Raw genomic sequence first — 18,711 nt, 5'->3', positions numbered from 1 at the left:
ATGCACAGAAAATACCACCTTAGCAGCTAAGAGTGTGGTACACCCTCTGAGACCTACTTGTAGCTACTTAAATAATTTGGAAAGCTTCTAGATTAGGAATATGTTGGACTGAAATCCTCCCTAATGCAGTTAGAAAATGCTTCAAGTTTGCCCTGTATTTTCTTTCCTTTGTAACTTTTAAGTTTGTCCCTAGAAACTATCGGCCTTCTTCACATGCTAAGTGTCAGGCAGTATTTCCTTTAATACACACAAGCAAAGAAGCTTCGCCATCTGCTTTAGTTCTTAAAGCCCTGTAAGTTTTAAAATAAAACCTAGGAAAGCACAGTATTCACATTCATCACTGCGGGTATTTAAAATGTTTAGTTCTCAACAGCTGGATCATTTCCTCCCAGTGTAACTACCACGTTAGCTGACAGCTATGTTCCAATCAAAGATGGATTGTTGCAATGAAGACGGCTTGACATATACTGACCTCTTCAAACCTGGCTCTGATGATTGTTATCCAGTGCTTAATGGTGGTGATGGAGTCTGGGTGGCAGATAGCTAGGATAGCTTCTCCCATACCTGTTGCTTTATTCAGTTCTGCCTTTTTCTCTTCCAGTTTCTTCATAAATTCCTAAACCAGAGGTAACAATTTTCATTAGATGTTGACAAAATTTGCAAGAGAAATCTGAGTGCATAGTCTGGAAGGTCACAAGCCTCTTGATCGCTCCAACAGATTCAACTTGCAAGAGGCAAGTTCAATCTGTCTGAGAAAAGTTAAAAATGTTTAAAGAGCCTATTCCACGTCAAGTACTAAATGAAGCTCTACATTACTGCAGCTTCCCACTCCTAAAAGCCCACCATACTGTAAATACTTGAACGACACATGCCCTTATTAAAAAAAGAAGGAAGATCACAGGATTTTAGAAGTGCTGTAAATCAATTATATGATGGTTAGAATCATTGGCAACATTTCAGATGACTTGGTTTGTCTGTCAGTTACAGTAATTCTTCATAACAAACTATTAAGCTCCTAGCAAAGGCTGGAAATGTCCAACTATAATTACATGCTCAGACAAGATGATAGAGGACTTCAGGAGCAGCTACACTAAACTAACACAAACATGAAAACTCAGCAGCTGATGGGGAGAGACACAGCAAGAACAGGGACAGAGACTGCTAATTAACCAGCTGTTTCCAGACGCACTGCCATGTGGGGAAAATCTTGTAAAAACAAAAGGATGTTTACAGCTTTAGACATCCAAGCTCATAGCCGTCGATGTTCCTAGGGAGTCTGGCAGAGGAAAGGATGGCAGGATCTGAATTGGGTGGAGGGGGGAAACAACAACAACAAAAAAGACTTATCCCATCCTTTCCATAGTTTGCTTTTTTTTTTTAAATTATTATTACTACAGTGGTCTTACTATTCTGCCTATTTTGTTACATCTAAATGTTGTGTAAGTGCCAACATCTCTCAGCGCCTAGTGGAATTTTTTGTTGTATTTCCACATCTTTAACTGGGTTACAAAATGGAACCATGTCTCTGGAAGTTCAACTCTTGCCCCCTCCATCCATGAATGGCTATTTTGGATTCCAGAAATTAAAGATCAGCCAAGTCAGAACCTAGAAAATGCAAAATCACCTAAACATTGTAAAAACAGATTCTACAACAACTCATAATGACATTATCCTGTGCCTTTACAAAGTAAATATGAAGCTATTATGAAATAAATGTGTAAAAGAAATAATCTCTTCTACCTTGTTCTAAAAGCCTGGAATAGGTAGGCTGTATATTTAAAGAGATTCATTACTAACTGATTTTGACTTAATTAATGTCAGAGTTTAAGACCCAATCACAATAGCAGTCCTTCTCTCATAAAAACGCATGAGTTCTTACAATATTTCAGTTCAGAATGGTTTTGGAAAAGTTGTGGTGGGTTGTAGTGAGAAATTACCAAAATAAGCCAGGGACAGGAGGAAAACAGGCAACAACAAAATTGTTTTCCCTGCACAACTGTACTAGAAGATCTAAAAATCTAAATCTATGACACGCTACATAGAGTGTATTAAGCTTTCCCTCAGTAAAGGATACTAATTGTATTGAACTCTCTGGCAGTCCAGTGATATAGACATATTTATGAGAGAGGAGATGGGATGCTTCTCATTAAATAATGCAGTGCATTAATTTACTACGCCTCTCAATCCCTAGAGAGGATGGCGAGTGGCAGAAACCTCTCTGACTGAGATAGCAGAATTCATTAAATCATGTGCAGTATTCAAGAAAAGAAAATCAGTAATGGACATAAACATGGTCCATTTGGATAAAATATCATCCTGAAGAAACCTTTCAACATGTAGCAGGACACAAATGCATTAAAACTATTTTACAAGAATCACAGTGATAAAAAGAAGATACATTTCATATTTATGTAAATAATGTCAGTCACACTTTTTTTTAGATGAATACTGCAGCATTATAATACAGACATGGTGTTTAAGACTAATATCATATATTACATTTTCCCTTATTTTCTTTTTTTTTCTTCTTGAAAGCTTAAGAGGACCACTCATTCAAGGAAGATTTTGCTGTATGTGCTTATTGAGTGGTAAAGTAGCGATGCCACAATCTTTCTAAGCTTGACAATGTCTGTATTTCTATTATTTGGCCTTTAGGAAGAAAATGTGGCTGGGAGAACATCTTCTAAAGCTTACTGAAAAAAAAATCTAAGTACAGTACAGCCACATCTAACACTGAGGCTGGTTGTGTTGTGCTAGCGGTTATTCTCCCCAGCTGGACAACTTCTCGGAGACAAACTTTGCTTTGGTGTGAGGTTCCAAGTTATGCTTCAGCTTTGGCAGCACAATTTTGAGCTTTTGTACAGAAATATTTTGTTAATCAATCTACACCGCAGGGGCAGAAATTTAAGACCTTTTTTTCTAATGATTTCAGTGGACCTAAGATTTCATTCAGACAGTTCTTTCCTCTGTATTCAGAAGATCAAAAAATTAAATAAAAGGGAACTGATGAAGCACATGTGGAGGAAAGGCAGCTAAAAGACAAATTTCATTGCAGCGGAGACAGCAGGTTGTTACTGCCAACATTAGTCAGCATATGCTGATGCATACGTACATTTGCTAGCTAAAGAATAGTAGTACCCAGTTTCCAGGGCCCTAAATTAAATGAAAACACCTTCAAAACATTGCAGTCTGAGTACCTTGAAAAATCCTTAGTTAAGAACCATTAGATAGTCATACCTTGCATGCACTCCTCTGCCTAATAATATTCCCAAAGTCAATTTAAACAGGATACTTTTCCACTCTCTATTTCATAAGTTTTGTTATAACTCCCTTCAGAGCGATGATGAACAAATCCATTACTTCTATAATTTGTTCTACAGCATTGTGGGCACTACATTCTTGGTACTATTACTACTGCACTTACAAGAAGAGTTTTGCATGGGCTTAAATGTCATGATTGTAGCCTCCTGTTCGGAGAGTGAAAATACGACCTCTATGCTCCTTACTTAGCCATTTTCCCATTTCATTACTGCAAAGTTAGTTTGGTGGCCTATAATCTAGTGTCTGCAGTACCTATGGCACTGCAATATTTCAGTACCTAATGCACGTGAAGTACGACAGCACGCTGTTTCACCATGACAGAAGGTTAATGGATGATAACATCATTCTGCTGACATTTACAAATGACCTTGAAAGAAAAGTTATGCTGTTTGGTTCAATGGTGCTAAGACGACAGACATCATTTTGCTACTGCAGCAGTCTGTGTTATAATTGTCAGGTAGCATATATTCCACAGAGGGGTTTGCAGCTGTCTCTAAATGTTTACAGCAACTTTCTAAAGGCCCATTATTTTCTTAGTAAGCCAAGATAATTCAAACAACAGCCCAACACTAGTATAGGCACCAGACTGCCAACCCCATTAAATTTCTAGCTTCTCTACAGAAACAGTTGCAAAAACAAACACTGGATGCTGGATATGACTACATGGGACAGACTTTGCCTCCTTTCCTTTAATCTACCCTCTAACAGACCTATCAGAATGAAGAGGATCATCTTCATTTTCTTGCTTACCCTGTGCTGGTCTATCAGTGTACGCAAGGCCTCTTCATCATCTGGAAGGACCCCGTGGAAACGAAGAGCCTGCTCCGCTTCTGCCAGCCACTCCAAAAGGACATGGACAACAGAGTGGAATTCTTCTGCCTGTTGAAATACAAGAAGTCATGGTCAGTCATGAGGGGACCTGACAGACACACTGCCGCTTACACAAGGAGACTGAACCCACATTTGGCATCATTAATCATGCAGAAGTACTGGCACATTAACTTTCCATTAAAAAGTCAATGATATACAGTACTACATTTTCATAACTGTAAAAATATCTCATGCTTCCCAAAAAATTATAGGAAGCCTAAAAGCCTGTTCATGCTTTTAGCCATCTGATTTATAGTGTATTGGCAGCTCAGTTGAGAGTGTCATGCCTTTATGCTGACAAATTACATGGGAGGTGCTTTCATGGACCAGCTGGAGAGATGAGAACTATATTTTCTGCATAGCCTATATCACTGGTTAAGCAAAATTAATTGACAGCCTGTCGGTGACTGACCCTTTTATGTCTGGAGAAAACAAGAAAGTTCCACCTTTGGGCACAGCCATATTCAGACACAATTAGTGTTTGACGTAGCTCAGGATTGTGCCTGCTGAGACTGGTGAGCTGGACAAACACAGTACCCTGGGAAAAGTAGGGCAGGAATTCTGTACACAGTGGATACATTGCTATTGCAGGAGCCCCATCCAAGCATCCACCCAAGCTAGTATATCTTCACAGAGCTGTACATCCATATTATCTCAGGTTCGGAAACAATACAGATGGACCTATTTGTTTGGGATTGGTACCAGCCAATACTGACATACATACACTGTTCTAGTTCCTGAGTACTCTCAGCACACCACCATTTTTTCTGCAATTTACTTCACCGTGCACTGTAATTGTGCCAATGTAAACAAGTTTTCAGTACACAAATTTACTTCTTTCCAATAAGGCATGAAGGGCATAAATATGACTGCAATCTCCAGCTTCCTGTGAAGGGGGCATAGTTCTTAATCAACCTTCACGCTTGACTGTAACTTCAGTGATTTCCTTAGATGGCAAGGTCTTTGAAACACTTGCTTTGCATTTGTGGTATAGACTAATAATAACAGCAATAATAAATGCTAAGAGGCATTATTTATGTGCTGTGGTAAAGGGATGGAGACAAGGTAAGCAATGCATGAGCAAGAATTTCAAATGAAATAAAATTAAATTGAATGACATGAAGTGGAAATGAATTAAATTTTTGGCAACTAGACTGTAAGATATTTTCTCTGCTTCTCATAAAGTACACATAGCACCATTAGTACTCCCCTACCTGCCGAAGAGCCTGTTCCAGTCGTGTTTGCTTGGATACTGACAGGGCACAAACTGTCTCCCAGCGAGTGCTTAGCTCCTGCATTTGGACTTTGACCCAGGAAGAGTCATCACGACTGCCTTCTATCAGCTCTCTGGCAGAGCGCTTCAGAGCCTGGACACTGCTTGTTCTTTTTCCCAACTCCTTCTGGAAAACCTAGGCACCACCAAATACATTTGATATGTTTAATTCATTAAGGCATAATTACGTAAAGAGAAACAAAATATTCTACTGGTTATAAGAAGAAATCAAAATATGGATTTAGTTCAACCAAGAATAACTCCAACAAAGTGACTCAAAATGCACAAGTTCTGCTTATTAGATTCCACATGAAGATACTTGCACTCTATCCTATCCTAATAAAACTGGAATATGGTAGAAAAATGTCAGGCAGATCCTGAGAACCCGTCCTGATGCAATGCATGGGAAATCCTGCCTCCCTGCCACGCTGGCTTTACACTCTTTATCAAAGCAATTGATCTGACACACTTGATTAATGCGCAAGATTGCCACAGCAGGAAAAGATCAGATAAAATGCTAACAATTGAGGACAAGGTTTAAAATGATAAAAACAGAACTAAAACCCCATCTGTGGGTCTGCCTATAAGGCTGTAGATCTTGTCACATATTCATATATTTATGTAAGAGTATGTTCACATTTGCAGATGGAACAAGCTCTAGTTACATAAGGGAAGATCTTAAAAGAAGATAGGACAACTACATTATACCATGCCACTGACTATGACTTAGCTGTGATATACAATGGGATTTCAGAAGCAATCCCAGCATATTTCAAGTTAATTTTTATAGACAACCCATGTTTCCAAATACTTTTTTTCACGAGGGACAAAATCTTCTCCTCGCTGAACAGTCTTTGGATACTGGAAGTCACTGATAGACGAACAGCGGGACCTTCACCTCGTAATCCTCCCAAGCTCGAGAGCTCTGACTGTGTGTAGCCTTTACAATACCAGTAACTTCAACAGCCATTTCTTCTGACATACTGAACTGCAAAACTGTGACTCAGAGGCACAGCCCCACATCTCCTACTTGCTCCCATCTCCAAAAGCACTTCAGTAGCAAAATTCTGCAGCTTGCCAATGTAGGCTTCCTGGGCCATAGTCTAGTTGTATACTCCCGTGCATAATTTAAGCATTCCAACTACTTTTCTCCACGAACATACAGAAGCCCTGCAGGTTCAAAAGGCTGCTGTAGTCATGACAAGTGCACTAGACATTTGGTTAGCAGATGTACTATATAAAAAGCCCTGTCTCCCCCAAAGATTTCCAAAAGAACAATTTTTGCCACCTCTGGCCGACACCCATATACTCATAAAGGCACACTTGTAATTTTTGACATGATACTTGTAAATACACAGGATAGCGGCATTAAACAGAGTATCTCAATGCTAACTGCTGTCAATGAGTCACTAACAGTTGGGTTTTTTGACATTGTGTTTTATAGCATTTTCTGTTGGTAATGACATGTTTGTGTTACAAAACTATTCCATGTTTCTAAAAATTACAGAATAGCCAAATAAAGATAGTATTAAAATGCTACACTTACGAGCAGTCTAGTAATTAAAAAAGAGTATTTTTGGAATTACCTTGTGATTGTCAATCAGGTTCATCACTAAATCAATATCTCCGTGTACCGGCTGATCTTCTGCTAGCTGAGGTTCAATCTTGTACAACCAGTCAATGAGAGCTTGCAGAGCATCAGTAAATTGTCCCGAAAATAACAGGGCTTCCTCCAGTTTATTTTGTCTGGGGGAAGGTGGGAAATGCACACACACTCAAAATAATCATTCATACACTTTAAGAAAATATTTTCAGCATAAAATGGTAACAACTAAGAGCTTTAAATCAGTGTTTCCCTTTTTAAATAGTGGGACCACCCCCTGCCCCCCAGTCCTCTTCCATACCATCAGGAAAGCACGCATTTCTAGCATTTTACTGCTTTGGCACTCTGAATTATCAAACAAGCTAGCCGCTCTGGTTTTACTTACACAACAGAAGCCAAAAGAATTCTCCTAAGCTTTTTTCTTATCTGTTGAATAATTAGATTGGTTTCATTTACCTTTCCACTGATTTTCCACATATTGTATCCCACTTGTCCCGTAGTTCACTCAGCATATCATCAAGTTTCAAATTGTCATCAGCCAAGGTGGTTTTCTCTTTCAAGGAGCGTCCAGTCCTATTTGTGGTATCATACACTGAATGTTTGGCACCAAGAGATTTCTGGAATTCCTGTATGTATGGAAGAAAAAGAACACACCCATATCGCATTAACTGCTTACAGCCACAGTTAATTAATCTTTGACATATTATTTGCAATGGAAATTGTAAATGTTGCTGCAAGAAAATGTTAAACTTACTGCAAAATTTCTAGTCTGCCAGTGCCACAGGGCACCTGAAATTATATGGGGCTTGACACTAGCAGCGTCCCTGCCCTTTGTCCTTCTCTGTGAATGTAGCTCTACACCTACTGGAACAACTTCTGAAAAAAATCCCTCCTTCAATGAGAGCAATCATTCCTGTCCTACCATAATATTCCTAAATTTCAGCAAGGGGCTGCCTGGTAGTTAGAAGAATGCGAAAGAACTCCTACTTTGGGAGCCATGAACTGAGCAGTCTTCACACTACATTTTTACATACTAAGATTTCAAGCCAGTGTAGAGCACCCCGAGGGCTACAAAGGTCATACCGTTTTAGCTCAGCATGGCCAAGCTGGGAAACCTCCAAACACAAGCATTTAACCCTCCTAAGACTGAAGCATACTATAACTGGGAAGAATTGTATGCCAAAATTATACAGACCCAGGCACAAGAAGCAGCCCGGTGACATCCCAGTAACTCAACTTGGGCTGGAAGCCATGACCACAAGCAGGTTTCTGTGATCCAGGGACTTTGGAAGATAACAGTGACACAGCAGTTACATCTGCCTGCCAGCTCTGACAGCTCCTTCTGCCCAGAGCCTCTGGAAGCTTTTTACAGGCACAGAGGAACACAGAGAAATACAGCTCATCTGATACCGCAGTAGAGTTAATCGACTGACAGAGTAAATAATTAAATAAAGGAACATTGCCAAAAGACAAAACCAGTGCTACACAGCAGCTTTTAAATGGTAGCAATGCTTAGAATGTTTTATTTCACGCCTTCATGAACGCGCGAGCAGGATATTGGTTAAAAAAAAAAAAAAATCACAAGCTTGCTTTAGGAAACTCATATATACAGAATCAAATACATATTTTATTTTTTGTCACAAAAATACTAGGCCAAAAGAGTTTTTGCCCAGTGTTTGCTGAAACAGATTTTCATCTGGTTCTCAGAGCAATGTTCAGTATCATCACATCCAGCAAGGAAATGATTACCACTTACAACTTACAGTAATTTTTCAAGACATGTAAAGATTGCAAGGATTCCTCATGGTCACTGCCGACACATGCGTGCCTGCTCACCTCCCACTGGCAAGCTGTTCCCAGCTGGCCTGCACCAACCTGTGCCATGGCAGCTCACAGCTCTCCCACTGACCTTCCCATGTGTCCACGTAGTCATCTGCTCTTTTTAGATGTGAATGTGTGTCAGGGAAATCTCAAGTGGAATGGAGGTAGGCATTGGGTTATGCCATGTGGACAGTATGATAACTTTACCCAGGGTGATTCAAGGTTCCTTTTTTAAAACTGGCTTGGTATTTTGTACTGTACTGTCCTTACTTTAGAGTTATTTCAGGATCCAGAAGGAAATGAGGATCAAAATTTACCAGCTCCACTCCCCATGCCAAAAGGCAGCATTTGTTTTTTAATTCAGTATTTCCTCACTATCCTTTCATTTTCCTCATATAAAACAATAAGGAACCACACTTTAAGTAAGAATACAAACACCATTGTCAAGCTAGAACTACAATAAAAATAATTTTCAAAATGAAAATAACCATTTTTTAATAAAAGTTCTTTCAATGCAAACAGTATGTCTGTGCTCCTTTTATTTGATGGGATTTATTAACTACTTAACACTTCATGCACAGTGTTACTTGATTTGCACGAGGGGACACAATGAAATTGCTGCCAGAGAAGGATCATACAGGAAAAACAGATTTAAAGGTGAAGAAAGGGTTGCAGTCAATTCATTCTTTGAGAGACTACACACACTACACTGTATCTACTTTCATTTGATTTCACAGAGGTGTAACTGAGAGTAGATTTTGGTTTAAGCTGCCAGGAGCAAACAGGTAAGAGGAATGAAATCTCAGTAATTAACTATCTACCTTCCTTCTAAGGAGGACAGGAACATACAGATAAAATTAGCCAGGTTCATATAAACGCACTGTAAGGAACATTCGGCATTAGCACAGGAATGGATTAGGTGACCTAGTAAGGGTTTTTCCATTCCTGACTTCTAAAAATGAGAAAAAATTGCTGATAAACAGACCATGAATAACCCCCAAAAGTCCCTGGCAACACACTAGATATGAGTGAGAAAGAAAACATATTATCTTGGCTTTTCTCTTTCAGAGCCTCTTTTTTTTTTTTTTTTTTGGCAGTAACAACTGGCAAAGAGCAAGTCCAAATTATTGCTTACAGCACACACAGAGCACACATTCAATTCAGATAGCAGAATCGTTAACTAAATGGAGCAAGGAAACCTTCAAGGCTGGACAGAAAAGACAAAGACACAGGGGGTATATGTAGGAGTGGAAGGAAAAGACTCAAAATACAAGGAAGGACATTGCAGTGTTGGGAGGTTTGACAGCTCATTAAAAAACAATTGAGTTGATTTCTTGGGGGGGGTTGTTTGAAGTTTAAAGTCACAAAGTTCACAGAACTCCCTCTCTCACACACATTCATCTTTTTCCTCCAAATTGCCAGTTTCAGTCCTAATGTCCCTGTGCCACATTCCATCCCATTCCTTAATGAGAAATAAGATTCAAGCAACGCAAGTAGCTATTCTCTGCAGGCATTTTATAGGAAAAGAAGCTGGAGAAAAGATATTGAGAGAAGTGATGAGGCTGCCAATCCATGTGAGGAAGCTTGGGCTCGTAAAACGAACTGCTGTAGGTATAAAGAACAAGTGGGATTATCAAGTTTAACATTTCAGAAGAGGGGAGGATAATAAAGGCAGAGAGTCAAGGACCTGCAAGGACCTCAAAGCAAAGTCACAACATGTTGATGGTACTCATGAGGAGTTTCAACTTTGTATAAAGAAAAGAGAGGAGTGGAAGGATTAAAAGATTCATAGTCAGAGAAGACAAGAAAGACTATCTTAACAGAAAGATCTTCTTTTTCCCAAATTCCCATCGCTGACTTCAAATTCTGGCAATAGCAGCAATCCCAGAACAAACTGAAATTGTGGAGTTAGCGTAACAGAATGTTAATGTAGGTTTTATCTAAAAGTTTTAACAGCAAACACAGGTAAAACTATTTTTGCTTGACCAACAGCCAAGTTTCCCATATTAAAGGAGAATATTTTCCTCGTTGATAAACAATACTTAAATGATCATGTAAACTGAGAGATTATAAAAAGACAAAGCAGACTGATGCAGTAACCAATCATTAATATATGTCACAAAACTTGTCGGAGGTAAAAGCAATCATCAGAAGCTACATTGAGAGGGAAAAATTAGACACGCAAACCCTTGGGGATATTGTGCAGAATGAAAAAAATAGGAGTAAATGGAGAACAGTAAGACTGACATGAAAAGTAGAGGTACATCTATGCCAAAATGTAGAAAAATGAATGATTTTTCAATACTCTGTCTCTGATGAGACTGCTCCAAGATAAATCTTGAGACACAGCCTGTCTCTGAAGATTCTACCACACACCCACTTGATCCTCAGTAATACATTATTCTAGGCTCTTTAAAAAGGTAAAAACGAAGTAAAGACTTCTTTGATCCATCCTTTTGCTCTGTGTCTGATGGAACTACAGAGCTTTTACATTATCATTATTTGTTTGAAAAGCCAGGTCAATCAGGGAGATTTTTACATTTTCACCTACAGTAGCTGGGTTTGCAGAAAGCTCGTCCTGGAATTTTGAACAGAAACAACCTTTGCTACTAATGGTGTCATTGTACTTTCTAGAGGATTTAATTAATATTTCCACTTGACATAAAAAGCAACTGCCAATCAAAATACAACATTATTTTTCAGTTTTGAGGTGGTCCTGTAGTATTAAAAGGAAAAGCCCAACCCAAATAACTGGATGGTAAAATTGTGGTTTAAGGACTGAAAAAAAGCCTGTAATAAAACCTCTTCAGAGATTCCTATTGTGAGATAGCATTACTTTGTTTTTTGAAGTTTCCATGGTGCTGTATTATTATGTCTTTCCTCTTCATAGTAAACCATTCCCCCGCCGATCAGGTATTGTGAAAAGTTTTTTTCACTCCCCACCTGTAGCACACCACCATTTAATTTGATGCTAATAAGCACTCCATTGTAGTGAGGTTACAAATCTACTTCCTTTGCTGATTGAACAGTACAAGGCTGATAGACTTACCCACCTCTCACTGGGCACTTTGCATTTCATCACCCATGACTCACCTTATGCTGTGCGAGCTGCATTTTTATTTTGTCAGGGTCATTTGCAATTTCAAGATCTGAGTCCAAAGATTTCTCTGACTCTTCTAGCCATTCCATAAGTTTGTGCCAGGCTTCATGGAACTGCAAGAAAGTGAGATTTGCATGGATTTTAAAATTTATTGGTCCATAAAATAGTCCAAAAACGTTAAACCCCAACCAATTTTCTACAGACCAAACAAGTACTCTGCAGACTTCAGAAAGATTTGGAGTGCTTTTTCTCCCTGGTCTTTCAAACAGGGAGTAGCCCAACCACATGCCCACTGGACTTAGCGTCCCTTCTCCCAGGTAAATTAACAACCTTTTATGTACATGATCTGCACACATAGTATGCATCTTCCAAATACATATTGGTAACTTCTGTTGATGTGTTGGTCATTTAGATTCCTACATTTTTAGTAATGAATAGTAAGTACAGCAAGAATGGGGCTTAGCTATTGCCTATATGGGACAACAGCAGCAAATTACTGGGGGAAACTCCCGTCTGGATGACTGCCCAAGATTTTCCCTGGGATGCTCATAAATGCTCTCATTATATCAAATGCTATCTTGACGGGCAAGGAACAGATCCTTGATCTTCCTTCCTGTCTTAACAAAAAGAGTGCTTCAGGGAAGGAAGCAGGGAAAGACCAAAGATTCAACCAGCTTTGACAAAGCGGCATCCCTTTGGGATTCAATTTTTCTAAGCTGGTTGTTTCTCTCTCCACGTGTCTTTTGAAAATTCTTCTTGCCAGGGCTGCCTACACATGAAAACGCAAGGAACTAGTTCAGAAACCTCTCAAGGCTCCTGGACCCTGTTGTTCAGGGCTGTGGATCAGGCCTTGACACCAGTATCCTTCAGTACTCCTTCCCTGCTCTGCACAGATAGTTGTCATCCTAAATTAATAACTTACTGTATTCAGCTCTATAAATGGATATAGAGATGAAATCCATCTCATTGCAGAACTGCTGCATGTGTGAATGCACAAGAGAAACTGCTGGAATATATGTAACACTTGGTTTGCTTATGGGCTAATTTATTGCCCAGGGAAGTTCTTACTGTATGAGCTGAGTGGCGGTAGCAGCAAACATGGGAATGTGGTTTGGCTGTGAACATGTCCAAATCTTGAATGGTCATGTTCACTTGAATAAAAAGAAGCTAGAACTTCCTATTGATGTTTAAACAGATTACATTCCTCTCACAGATTTTGCATGTTATAATTTATGTTACTTAGTGAGGGGAACACGAATCTAAGGAAAAAAACATGAATGCTCCCTGGTGAGGAAAAACGTGTAAAAAAACTCTCCAGTTTTTTAAGGAAATATATGGAGATACCTTACCACACAGAAGATATTGGTCTAGTAACTAACATAGGAGATTGAGGAAGTGATGAGTATTAATCAGGGCACAATGCAAACCCAAGAAGAAATTACTAAGGAATACTCTCACAGATTAGTGAAAGGGGTTCATCACATTCTTTAAAATATAAGGGGTTGATTGTGAAACTTCTTTTTGAGGACAGATGGCACTAACATACATCTGGAAACCATACTGTAACTTTCTTCTTTCAGACTATCCTGTACTGCAGACAGAAGTCACTGCTTGGGTTGAAAATGATGCTTTCACCTCCCAGATGAAGTGGTCTATGATTGAATCACAGAAATTGCTCCACTAACTCAACAGTGTCTGTTACACTAAACCCAGACTTAACTTGAAAGTGCTTTAAAGCACCATATTCTTCAAGAGTCTGGATGTAATTACAGCTAAGTTCAAAGAGTTGTACAACAGCTGTTGTCCGATTACCTGTTTGGCTCTTTTCCTTGCATCATCCAAAGCTCTTCCCCTTTCAACTAAGCGTTGAACTACTTTTTCCCATCGGCTCTGTACGCTGATCAGCAGATTCTTAATAAGGACAACATCCTGTTTCTGGCTGAAATATTTCAAATGGGTTCCAGTTTTGTCCAGCTCTATGATCTGATCTCGATGAGAATTCACTTCTGTGGCAAAAACCTTGGAAAAAAGGGAGAAAATTACTCTGACTACTACGTTGCTCAACCACTGGGTAAACACTGAAAAAACCCAGTCTGATAAAGAATGATGTAGCAAGAAAGACTATAAAATGCAATTTTAAAACAAATTAAATTTTTCTCCAAGTGCCAGCATTACAGGGTTCATTTGGACATTGTTAATGTATCTCCACAGAGTGGGAGAAAAACATTACACATCTGTTTCTTTACATACCTTGTGTTCATCAATTTGAAACAAGACTGTGTCCAAGATAAGACTTGGCCGAGAAGCTGCAGTTAGAGTTTGCTCAGCCTGAGTAAGCCAATTGATGAAATCTTGAAGTGAGTTGTGGAACTCCATTGCTAAATTGAGGGCTTCTTCCAGTTTGGTCTGCAAAGATATGTCATACTTTAATAGCAGCTGATATTGTGCAGGGGCTTCAGCCAAGTAAACCATTTTAGTTCAAGCATTTTCAAGTAAACCATTTTAGTTCAGCATTTAGTTTAGCATTTTTAAACATTTTTCCAACTCAAAGTTCGAGTTTTAAAATAACAGCCTACAGTTGAGCATAGTAAAGGAGATGGATAGAAGAGTAACAGTAAAATTATGTACGACAGATGAGCAGAAAATACAGCACCTAGTATCAAGATAAAATTTTCCACATTAGAACATTACATCTTCTACTACTTAATCCTAATGGGACATATGGATTTATCAATTTCAATACAAAACCAGTAGAGTCTCAGAAATCTAAGGTGGCAGTGCATTTGGAAGAGCCTCAAAGAGGTCATCTAATTTATTCTCTTGCAGTAAACAAAGAACAAGCTTGCCTAGACCACTTCTTTTTAATAAAGCCCAATTGTCACTTTGGTTGCCTGAACCATGACTAATTTTGGATGCAGAATTTTTGTTGACCATGAGACAGCATAGATTTTCAAACAATCACACTGCTGGCCTAGCCGGGCACTCCAACCTTACAGCTTCCTGCAAGAAGGTGCTGTTGGGTATTAATTAGGTTGACTTTCTTACCTTATACAGTTACCTTAAGACACACCAGCATTCTTACTTCAAACTATAACTAAGTTGTGACTTAAATATTTGTGCTTTATACATATCAGGGCTGTACAGAGAGTTCCTCTGTTTGTAATTATTGATATTCTTCATCGTTTGATCGAGGTAGGACAAATGGACTATACTTCGTGAAGGAATGAAGTTAATAATATGAAAACGTATGTTGTGTATCAGTGAAATCACTGATCTACATTAGAACAGAAGGTAGTCACTTGAAGCAAGTCACAGAAGGAAAAGCTTTTGGGAATTTTAAGGAAAAAAATGGATAAAAGCTAGGAAAATCAATGAAGCAATTCTGGACTGAAAAGGAGATAAACTTGAATGATCAAATAATTTTATTCAGTCTCTCATGCCTATGACTACTGTACTAAAAACCAGAAAAGCCCTCCTCCTACCAAGAGAGCATTATTAGTATCAATTAACATATTTCTATGAAACACAGTTGTGCCATTCTCACCCATCCTCCCCCCAATTAGGGGCAATCAACTTCCTGAATCCCATTTTTTCCCAGTACTTTCTAAACATACCAATCAGTTCTGTTCAACTGTCTCTACAATTCATTTTAAATCTAAAAGATCAAGAAAGTATGCATGTATAAAAGCACTGAACATTAACAACCTTGAATACATGATTTACACTTCTATTTTTATGTAAAAACACATACTTTTCTTTCACTGAGCTTTGTTTGTACTGATTCCCATTTTTCTTTTAAGTTATTTATGTCCTGTTCAACGTTTGTTTCAGCAGACTCTGGGCATCTTGCAAGCATCTGCTGGCCTTTCTGCATTAGACACTTATACGTCTCTTCTTTGGCTTCAAAGGCAGCACAAAGTTCCTAAATAGAGCAAGCACCAAAAAATAAGTCAGGTAGAAATTCAATAGTCTTTACAAATGCTAGTATAATATTTATTCCTCCCCCAACATGTAGTGGGTATGATTAAGACTAATAAAGGAAACATATGTAATTAATAAAAAGCCAAATGAGCAAAGAAAGGGCCCGATTCTTCAGGAAATGAGAACTTGTATGGTCTGTCAGATGTTTTCTCTGAGATCCAAAGCTTGCAAAGAAAGTACCATGCACTTATTGCACAAGATTTGCTACAACTTGGTTGGTTCAAAGTCCATCTGCAGCTGAAACACAAAAAGTGTCAGCATTATACAGTGCGCTGAAAGCCCAGACCTATCCAATACACCTTCAAAAGTGGGTCGACAACTTGGGAGGGCTGCTTTATTGTATATTGTCTCTTTTGTCTGTATCTTCCTTCACTCACTAGGCAAGAGCACTGAAGACATTTTACATGTACAAAGAAAGCTGGAAGAACAACAGCAACAACTATTTTACCTGCTAACTATTCTACTAACTATTTTTTAACCATGTTAAAGATGAGGTGGCCAGAGACTGGGAGCTCCCATGCATCCCTCTGACTCAAGAGAGCATGTTCAGTGTTTGTAGCAGACCATCCAAAATGTACCAACAAAGTTCCTACAGACTCCCAAATGAGGAACATCTTCCAGGAGAGATGAGCAGTAAGCAGCTTGCAAATAGGAGGAAAAGAACTTTTTCCTCTGAATCCCAGGACAAGAGCCCAAACCCAACACTTTCTTTGGGTTAAGAGATACTGTACCCAGGGTTGTACCTGATCACAGAGGAGGGCAAAGCAGGAAGCAGGTTCAACCATGAGCTAAGATTTTAAAAGGACAGAAAGCGTCCTTGCTTTCTTTCTGAGGACTATGAAAAATGGTGTCACCTAGCCTGCTTTCTCCTACGCTCCCAAGCTCCCTGCAATATCTCTCGTTTCCATAACTCCCCAGAGCATCTTATTTTACTGCAGCACAAGAACCCCTCAGAAGTAAACACAGGGAGCACAGCACAGGTGAGACAGCACAGCAGGAGTGGCCCCAAACGCTGCGTCTGGGCTCAGTCTAAGACAGGGGCTCATCACACCGGTTAATTCTGCAGTACAGTCACGCTCTTAAGAGGGCAGGAGCAATTAAAGTTATTTTAAAGTTGGAACTGAGAAAAATGATTGTTTTAAGAAAAGGAGAGGGATGTTCTGAGCAGCACTGGGACAGCCAAAGAGGCCTCTTTTTAAGCCCCTTTCCTGCTGGTGTCCTGTAATATCTCTTCGTATCTTTTGTTTTCCTGGAGCTGCCTCAGCTGGAAATGCTGCCCAATCTCAACTCCATTTGTGAACTGATTATGGTTGAGGGCTCTTTTACTCATATCTGTAGAAACAGACCTTATACAAAAGAAGATGGTTCATAACATTATTTCCAATGAGAAACAAATTAAAATATAGTGCAAAACTTTCTTCTTCAGTTACACGTCACAACATGGTTTGTATCACTTAGGGGCAAGTTTGAATTTGGAACTTATGATAAATAGGATTCAACATGACAAGTGGCCTCGACATTTCAGCTGCCAAAAAAAAGAGAATTTACACATATCTGTATAGATGCACTGAGGTTTAACTAAACTGAAATCAAGTCCTATGTTTTAATGGTTATATACATTAAAGGATAACAAGTCAATGCCTGCAGTTATATGATGGCCCACAACATCGTAACAATCTGTTAAAACGTACACATACAATTAGGAAATGATTGTACATAGAGAGTACATATTACCGGGGACACATCCGCATTTGTTCCAACTATAATACTACATTTAGTTTAAAGATTCTTTAACTGATCAATCTGTAAGTGCAATAAGTATAGAAAATTTGCATAGTAAAAGCACATACCAAAGAAAACACTGAAATTTTCCAGGGAAAATTTTTTGGTCTTGATCTGACTTTAAGTCCAGGATGAAAAATGGAAAGAGCTCCACTAACTTTCATGGAATTGTGATTATGCCCCACCCTCGCAGGAAAAACAAACAAACAAAAAAAAGGGCTTCTTTTTGCCTCTTTAAGAGAAGATTGGGGGGGTGTTCAAAACCACAAGGTTATTTCTATGTTTTGTCCTAGTTTCCAGTCATAACTGATTTTAAAACTGTAAATTATTTTCCTTCTCAAATACAGTTACTGGTGGATTTTGGAAGGAAAAAAAGAAGGAAAAAAGTGCCCCACATTGGCGGGCAATGACCTTTAGCATCATTCCAAAATAAAATGTGATTTTTAAAGCTATGACAATGCAGCGTTCTAATGGAAACTATGTCAGGCATATTTGAGTTCAAGGACAGTTCAGTAAATATCACTCTTACATCTGAGCCAGGAGGTCAGGAGTTTAGATCACTGGGTTTGGGCTTATATCCTGACCTAACAGCACAGCATGATTTTACATAAATGGAACACTATGAACCACCTTCCTTTGAGGTGAGAGATCAAGTTTAAGTGGTTTTTTTAAGCTCCGTGGTTCTACGAGGGCAGAGAAATCCATATAATGTGTCTTAAAGAGAAAGGAAGGGAAGAAAGGGAATAATGCAGGCATCCTAATCAGCTTGCCATTTCTAACCAAAGCAGAGTCTCTATATGAGCCAGTAGTCCTTATTACATCTGTGCTAATGATGACTTTAATGTCAGCTTTGGTTAGATAAAGAATAAAGGATCGAGTTTCTTAATTCGAGGTCCAAAGAATGTGCATCACTTCTAGATTCATCTTTGTATCTCAGAAAAAGCATAAATGTAGTTATGG

The 18,711-nt window shown here is 38.9% G+C and overlaps 1 protein-coding gene across 5 annotated transcripts in view; it reads right to left on the bottom strand.

Annotated features, from left to right (window-relative positions):
* DST (dystonin) overlaps positions 1 to 18,711 on the bottom strand; it is a 313,286-nt gene that overhangs the window by 17,336 nt on the left and 277,239 nt on the right. For all 5 annotated transcript variants that reach the window (XM_075707064.1, XM_075707065.1, XM_075707066.1 and 2 more), the window contains 9 exons: positions 15,740 to 15,910; positions 14,239 to 14,394; positions 13,801 to 14,007; positions 11,982 to 12,101; positions 7,524 to 7,693; positions 7,051 to 7,210; positions 5,406 to 5,600; positions 4,072 to 4,200; positions 473 to 616 (listed from right to left, as the gene is read on the bottom strand). In XM_075707064.1, the coding sequence (XP_075563179.1) occupies positions 473 to 616; positions 4,072 to 4,200; positions 5,406 to 5,600; positions 7,051 to 7,210; positions 7,524 to 7,693; positions 11,982 to 12,101; positions 13,801 to 14,007; positions 14,239 to 14,394; positions 15,740 to 15,910 (1,452 nt within the window). The remainder of the gene's footprint in view (positions 1 to 472; positions 617 to 4,071; positions 4,201 to 5,405; positions 5,601 to 7,050; positions 7,211 to 7,523; positions 7,694 to 11,981; positions 12,102 to 13,800; positions 14,008 to 14,238; positions 14,395 to 15,739; positions 15,911 to 18,711) is intronic.

The sequence above is a fragment of the Pelecanus crispus genome, chromosome 3 (assembly GCF_030463565.1).
Source record: "Pelecanus crispus isolate bPelCri1 chromosome 3, bPelCri1.pri, whole genome shotgun sequence".
Taxonomy (NCBI): Eukaryota; Metazoa; Chordata; class Aves; order Pelecaniformes; family Pelecanidae; genus Pelecanus; species Pelecanus crispus.
The sequence above is the reverse complement of the archived record's forward strand: the minus strand, read 5'-3'. Positions and strand labels throughout refer to the sequence as shown.